The sequence below is a fragment of the Synchiropus splendidus genome, chromosome 3, assembly GCF_027744825.2.
Source record: "Synchiropus splendidus isolate RoL2022-P1 chromosome 3, RoL_Sspl_1.0, whole genome shotgun sequence".
NCBI classification, from domain to species: Eukaryota; Metazoa; Chordata; class Actinopteri; order Syngnathiformes; family Callionymidae; genus Synchiropus; species Synchiropus splendidus.
Genome location: NC_071336.1, coordinates 15498493 through 15506342, shown reverse-complemented (window position 1 = coordinate 15506342; position 7850 = coordinate 15498493). Strand labels below are relative to the sequence as shown.

The following is a 7850-nucleotide window of genomic DNA, read 5'->3' as shown; positions in this document are numbered from 1 at the left end:
TCCAACAATGAGCTCTTAAACCTGTTTCTTAAAGCGGCACCAATCTGGGTTACATCTGTGAGTGGGAGTTAATTATTTTTATTAATCTCTGAATCGCTTTTTTTCAGTCTTTTGGAAATGAAATTCATAGTCAAGAATTAAATAATCCTGCCTCAGTGCTGCAGTTTGATGTGAGCTTTGAAGCGTAGCACGATGAGATCACTTGCTGATTCATATTCCTGTGCCGAGATAAAAGCATGACAAACACCAGGCACTGTTTGAAACACAGTCAAAAAGTCTTGTGAAAATGGCGTTATGATCAATATTTACTCTGACCTGAGATATTTAATTTCAGTGATGCTTATTGACAGATTCATGCGAAAACTTTCTGGTTTAATTTGAAGAATATTTAAACAATCTTTAGCATCAAGCAAAAATATTAAATACAATGCAGCTCAATACTACACGCTTCAATAACACTGGCTGTCAATATCATGATTCTTTAACGCCCAATAAACGCAAACTCAAACCGGTTTGACCCCTTTGCGTCACCTTTGTGAGTGTGTGCTTGCTCTCAGTGTTTGAGGACAGACGCTTGTGTGTGTGTTGGAGACGGAATTTTTCGAATCATTGCTTATGAGCTAAGAGTTAATCATTTCAATTGTCGGATTATAGATAATCCAGTAACAAATCCAGAGCAGTGTTGCTCATCGGTTTCACCTTAAAAGCTCTTACAATTAATGTCCGAAACCCTTTCATTATCATAGATGCCATTCAATCATATTGAGAGAGAATGGTGCAGCCATGTTTAGTGCATGTGGTCATTTATGTGGCTGTACCATGGACATCCCAGGGTGAGTGACAGTCATGGCCTCTCCAGCATGTGCTGGATCTGTCCCAGGGCCTCCTCCCAACTGGCATTGCTGTGAAACCTCCTCTAGATCCAGACACATACAGGACTTGATAGCTGAGTCACCTCAACTACGTCACGATCATGACAACAACACACGTTTTTAGATTGTCTAACATTTAATTTTCATATGCTGCAATTGGATTGTTTTTTTGTTTCATTCTAATTCTTGAATCAGCTTTCATAGCTGTCATTTTAACAACCTGTGTGTTCACAGATGCTTGTATTTCCTGCATTTTCCCCAAATATTTGACTGCAAGACTTGCATTCTGTGTTTATATATATTCACCCACATTATGAGGAATGTTCACACACTGATTCTTGCACGCTGCCTGGAGAGCTGTTGCACTGATTTATCGAGGAGAAGCAGCAGCGAGGATGAATCACTGCTGCCTTTATGGGAGTTTGAGGTCATCTCATTAGACTGAAAATACAATTTACTGTAGTCATTCGTAGGTCTTCCTGGTAGGAGCTGACACGCCACGTCCTGAGATGGTCCCGGCTCTGATAGTGCATGGAAATAATGATAATGTTCAATCCTGCTTTTGTTGATAATGAATCTTTTAGGTCCCTTGGCCACATATGTGGACATTGAATTTTGTCTTTGAGCACCATGGTAGTATTAGCCATATTCAGGGACACTGCTCGCATCATCTCGTAGTGACCCGACAACATTACAGCCATTTTAGTGAGAAAAAGACGGAAGAAATTAGACTCTTGCAACAACATCTCCTGAAAGAAAACAGATAATTCTAATCTAATTAAAAACAAAAAGTCAGAGTGTGAACCAAAGAGTTTTACATTTTAATTTAGAAGGGCATAACTTCAGACTCTCATATGAGCACATAAAAAGGCCCCTGCTAGAGTTTTGCCATTAATAAATAAATGTGTACCAGACTGTGTCAGTGGTTTATAAAAAGGAAAACAAAATGTGTTATGGGGTCAAGGGTGGCGTATGTCCTTCACCCCAGTGCAAACCCGGACTGTAGACATCCAGACAGAGAAGAATGAGCAGAGTAAATAAGAGGCATATGAAGGTGTTGACTGAGATTCAATATTGGCAGAGCAGTGTGGGAGTAGCTCCACACTAGTCCAGCCCCCTGACTCTCTCTCTCTCTCTCTCCTGACGTCCTCTCCGGAGAGGCGTAGCTCGCTGCTGCGACGACGGCAGAGAAATTTCCGCTTCCTGCGCGGACTAACACGAGCCACTCTCACCGAGCGAGGGACCAGGCTGAGGGGGAAACGCGGAGGACACGGGCGCCGCGACTCGCCGCCTGCTCTTGGCTACCAGCCCTGCCGACTGCGATGTGTCCAGCGCGGGAGTAGCAGCTGCCGGTGTTCAACTTGGCAGCAGGAACGCTTTTCCGCGTTTGCACCGTCGGGGTCCTCCGAAACAGACTTCAAGAAGGACAAAAGACACGGCGAGGACACAGACAAGTGAGGGGTTTCCTGCCTCGAGCTCCCACTGAAAGCACTGTCGAGCCTCCAGCATGTCGGAGCGAGGAGGGCTCCCGCGGACTGGGGGTGTCCCCTCCCCGCACATGCAGCCCTCCAAACCGGTCAGCATCACCTCCAACCGGCCGGTTCACATGAACCTGTACGCGACCTGGGAGGTGGACCGATCCTCGCCCAGCTGTGTTCCGAGGTGAGTCAAGAAGTCACACAGCCACGAGCCAGTTTTTAGGAAATGACCCAGATATGTTGTGTATCCTCATGGAAACACCCAAAAGGTGCCCACTTGCGGAGATATCAGCACATGGGAATGTTGTTTATACTGCAGCTGGGGCTGCCATGACCACGGTATGGTCCCCTAGTGCCACCACATTTTTAACCACCCGCACCCCTTGCTTTTACTGCCTCACTGTCGCTGATCCCCGAGCCAGACACTGCTGGGCTAAAATGTCTGACCGCTCTATATGGCTGCATTTGGTGCTGCCCTCATCCACGCAGGTAGATCAGTCGGACCCCCCCATCAAGGTCAAAGTAGTCCTGGAGATGCCACCGTAACTGCGCTTCTCAATGAGCTGTTCACCGTGGTCATGGGCTGTACAAGGGGCCAAAGGTTAGAGGACAAGATTGCCCTCCTCACACTGTGTTGATGGTGGATGTGCACAGCGACAGTAATCAAACAGCTTATAGCAATTGTTGACCACTGTCTGACAGCCTTATTAATATCAGGGAGGCACCCGCTGGTGTCACATTGATGTTATCATTGCTACCTGAAGTTGGATAACAATGCCTATCATGAACTGAACACCAGTCATTGTCATACATTGATACAGGAAAGACGGTGGAGCAGAGTCAAAATGTTAGTCTGAAATGTATTCAACTCTGAGTCTTTGTAGCCTGCCATATGCAATTCATACATTCAGGCAACCCATAAAATAGTGGGCCAATATGGAATGTGACTTTGACACCAAGGTATAGATGTGGACCAGCATTGTAGGCCATGGAATTCTTTTTGGCTCAGCACAATTCTGTTCCACTGTGTCTTTGATAAAGAGGTTGTTCCCTCTGTAATGTTTTTGTTGTTACCGCTGCTGAAATGGCGGCTGTCTTGACATTCGTGTGTGTCGAGCCGCCTTGACTCATCAGGCATTAAGGGGCTTTTCACACTGCAGGTTTTGTCTCGGGTGGCCTGAGTCCGATTGGCCCCCTGGCGTTGTCCTTTTTTTTTCTTTTCAGCTGGTTGAACAAAATAGCTGGTTTGTGACCCTCGATGAAACACGTCTCAAGGAAGTCGTCCTCATGCGGGCGACACAAGCCTGAACCTATTTACGACTACTAGCTTTGCCTTATTTCTCTGTCCCTTCTTAAGAAATCAAGTCATCCTCCCCATCGGATATTAACTGATGACGGACCTCTGCCACGGCTGAAACAGAATATGGTGTTTCACAGCCAAAAGTGAACATGAAAGAGTGTTATGTTTTTTCGAGAAAATAGTGGAAACGCTGCGTAATTCGGAGCCTCTTGCTTTATCCACGCTCTCACAACTCGTTTAAGATTTTTATCAGTGACGTTTACTTGCTGTTCTCCTCATGAAGACAACTGCGCAGCTGCATGATCACAGCAATGAAATCAGTCAGAGCCAAACATTATTAATTTAAGTAAATCTGTCTGTCAATAACACCAGATGTTTATCAGCCTAATAAAGCCGAAAATATGTCAGTTATCAAATACCCGTGCACTTAGCGAGTCCTCTGCGCTCCTCCCTAGCACCCGTCTCCTGCAGCTCCTGGCTGCTCACCTCAGTGTTCTGGGAGTTTTTCAAAGTTGTTTTTGAACAATGTTGTACGCCCAGACAGCAATCAGACCCTTTGTGTGGAGTCACTCTGTCCACGTAGTTTGCAGCATCTAGCACCGTGTTGCCTGAGGCAAGAAGCTCACCCCCAGCAGTGACCTTCCCGGGACGGGATGCAGCTCTTCGGGCGGGATCGAGAAAGCGGCCAAAACTCGGTTTGCTCATGTGCAGGTCGGGCTTTTGAGCTGAACACACTTTGTCTGCAGTGTGAAAAGACACTCCTTTCCTCATGCTTGACCCCTTGTTGTGCCAGAGAATAATTGACCCCAGTCCTTCAACCTTCACCTGACTGTCTCTCACATGCTCCTGGAGACTTGTGCATTCGCATGATGGCTTAATCCAACATCTTGTACAGACATTCACCGTCAGAACAGTTGTATTTGAAATGGTCTTGGCTCACAGTCATTTTACTCTGCCATGGTTTCAAATCAAGTTGAAAATAGTAAAAAAACAACAACAATGGATCTGTCACCTTTTTAGTTTCAGTTTTAATCATAGGCAAGTTCACAAATAGCTCTCCTTCACCTTTAACCCAACCTTATAACACTGTTTTCCCTCGACAAAGTACAAGCATCTGCTTCTTAGTTTTAGAATGAGTAACTGTTCATGCTTATAAAATCCCCCCCTTGCTGCAAAACATCCTGCTGGGGTGCATAACTAAAACAAAGTGATCTTCATACGACATGATAGCAAATGCATTGAAAATGATCTCTACAGTAGTGCACTGTAATGTGAATGTGAAATGCTTGCTGGCCACGTAAGCTGACTTGGTGGTCCAGTTTTGGCACGAGGGCCTAGCGTTTGATGTACTTTCTAGTGGTCTACATAGTTGATGATGCCACTGATCGGTTGCCATCGCAATGTTGACTCTCCTGTGTAGTTCTTGCTGTGGTACATGTTGCTGCATGTATCAAAAATGACCCATTTTCATATTCCAGGCCAGTTCATGAACAAACGCTGCCTTCACAAGTCATGATTTCAGTTATACAGAGGATTAGCTTCCTCCACAGCTTTGCAACGAATATTTTAGAGTCTGCTATGCCAGTGTTATTTTCCTCGTGTCGGCGTCACGGTCCATCAAGTAGCTTCGATTCCACTGCAGTTGCAGCAACAGAATAACAGCAAGGGGAGATGAGGGGAGAGAAATGGGGGATGAGACTGGAGGATGGGAGGCAGCACCACTGACAACTTCATTTCAATATAATTCCTCAGAAACGCTGACAGAAAGATCTGTCTCCTGGCATGTGGGGGGGTGCTGCATTTCAAAATGGACTAAAATAAGAAAACTTTTAATCTTGAGCTTTGATGCTGTCAGCTGAGTTTGGCCCTTTTTCCTGTCTGTGACAAGGTTGTTGCTTAATCTTTTGGTGCTGTAATAAGGGCTGTAAACATCCTGCCTCCTAACTCTCAAATGTTGCGCAAACCTTTTCCTGTCCTCCCAAAACAGCATTGTGGTTCCAAGGAATAAATATAATATGCCACAAAAAACAGGAGTCAGACTGCACTGAGCTATTTTGTGTACAGCAGCAGTCTGAGTTTGTCAGCACTGACGGATTTCTGACCAAAACCTTGGGCACCAATGCTACTTGTGGAGTGGTGGTTCCTGCTGCAGCATGATGGCTAATTGAAATCCAGCTGGAAGCAACTGCAGGCTGGGTTCTCCCCAGCGCTTTAGCAATAAGCATGGCCCTCTACGCTGGGCTTTTGACCCCTTAGGCTGGGACTACAGCCCTATCCTTGAAATCCCAGCATTCTTGTCCGTTTTAGTGATGGCATGCCAAAAAAAATCAATTCATGTAACAATTATGATTCTCCTTTGCTGCAATCCATAGTCAATTTTAAATGTTCCAAAAATCTATTTAAAACTTGTGTGGTGTGATTTCAGGTTTTTCCCGCACGGACATGGGACACTCAATATGCAGCATTTGCAAAACTATGATCCAGCACTTCGGCAATTTCTCGATGCATCATGATGCAGACTTGAACAATCAATGCCATGACATGATCGATTCATATTGTTAATGAATTAATTCAGGATACTAACTGTAGAATTGAATGTTGATGTTGAAGTGTATGCAATGCATTGCAACGTAGGCAGGATAATCGGAATCGAATCATGAGACCAATGCAGATGCACAACCCTGATGTTATTTGATCAGGTCTCCACCTTTTAAAGTAAACATTTAAAGAGGACCAATAAAGATGTGCCGTGTCGTCCCCACTCTTGCACCAAGTCCCTGGAAATGAATGAATGCACCAGGATGGGTGGTTGATTTTAGTCTCGCAGGTCAGGCTCTATGGAACGTTAAACTCGACTTGTTAGGTGGACCTCTGGTAAAATCATAGCAACAAACATTGAAGTAGTAGTTTCATCGTCCCTCTTGTCAGGACTAATGCGTGTGGAATTTTTTTCCAAGATGCATACTGTAACCTGCTCCATCAACTTTAATGTACCTTCAATCTGGTGTTTATTTGGGTTGTTTCTCATTGTTTGTCACAACTCTTGCTCATCTAGTCACATGTAAAATGACCCATGAACAAATTCACCAGAGCTTGTTTGAGTACACAGTAGTTATACAGCGAGTGAGGTCTGGCATTTCACATGCGCACTAGGTGCGACAGTTGCGTGGAATGTCTTGTGGCGTCTCCTCGTACTCACAGTTGGAAACAGTTCGGCTTCCTGTATCCAGTAGAGTTCCTGGTGCTGCCTGACTGCATCAGGTATTCCAGGAATGAGCCCTGTGACCGAGCTTGCATTATTGAAGATGGCGGTTTTGCTGAGCTGTGGGGAAAATCCCATTTAAACCACAAGCGTTCACTCCGCATCAAGAAGGGCTCGGGATTCTATTGAGAATTTGAAGTGAAGACAACTCAACTGTGGTAAAGCAAGAGTTTTGGTGACTACAAAAAGTTAGGTGAAAATGGTTTGGAAAATAATCACTTGTAGTCGGAGTGTCATTTTTTATTTTTTTTTGCATTGGCTCAGTATTGACATAGCTTAATAACGTTGAACTTGATAATCCCACTGTTTTCCTGAAAGTCAGTTGCAGTCAGCTGTGTTTGCACTGAGTGTCCCAAATGGAGTTCTGGCTGCTGCCGGTGTGTTAATAGCACTTGTTGTAAAGCAGGCTTTTCATTAGTCTTGTGATGTCTTCAAAGGCTCAGTCATGAAATCCTCGCTTTGCACTGAGAGCTTTTATTTCAGGCACTATTCACAATTTGCTAACATCTGGAAGAGGGCTACTAAAAAAATCTATATCTTTATTCTAACGTGTTCTCGGTCGATCATGAGCATGTGTATAAAACAATACCAGCTGTTCGGTTGGATCTGGCTCAAAGTTGTGTTTATTTATTCCATTTGTGTCATCATTTCAAATCTGTCCATGTTCTCCCTGTGTTTCAACACAATGCACATCGTTTGGCCAACACCTGGTGCTGAGTTTTTGTTTTTTTTTTTATAAAGGGTTGACACAAACTTGACTGTTACTGACACAAACAGTGGCAACGGCGAGGTCGACGTACTTCTTAATCGCAATCCAAACCAATCTCCCTGGGACGCGCACTGCAACTCTAAACCCTCATTGGCTCTCATTTTACGCTCCAGAAAAGGACATTACCTAAACTGCCTTCGCAGTTGTGTAAAAATATACTTATAAATAA

At 44.5% G+C, this 7850-nt stretch overlaps 1 protein-coding gene across 1 annotated transcript in view; it reads left to right on the top strand.

The window, feature by feature from the left end:
- Positions 1 to 2048: 2048 nt before the first annotated feature.
- Positions 2049 to 7850, top strand: part of LOC128755451 (phosphofurin acidic cluster sorting protein 1) — a 48328-nt gene continuing 42526 nt past the window's right edge. The window contains exon 1 of the mRNA XM_053858961.1: positions 2049 to 2534. Coding sequence (XP_053714936.1) covers positions 2380 to 2534 — 155 coding nt within the window. The 5' untranslated portion in view covers positions 2049 to 2379. The remainder of the gene's footprint in view (positions 2535 to 7850) is intronic.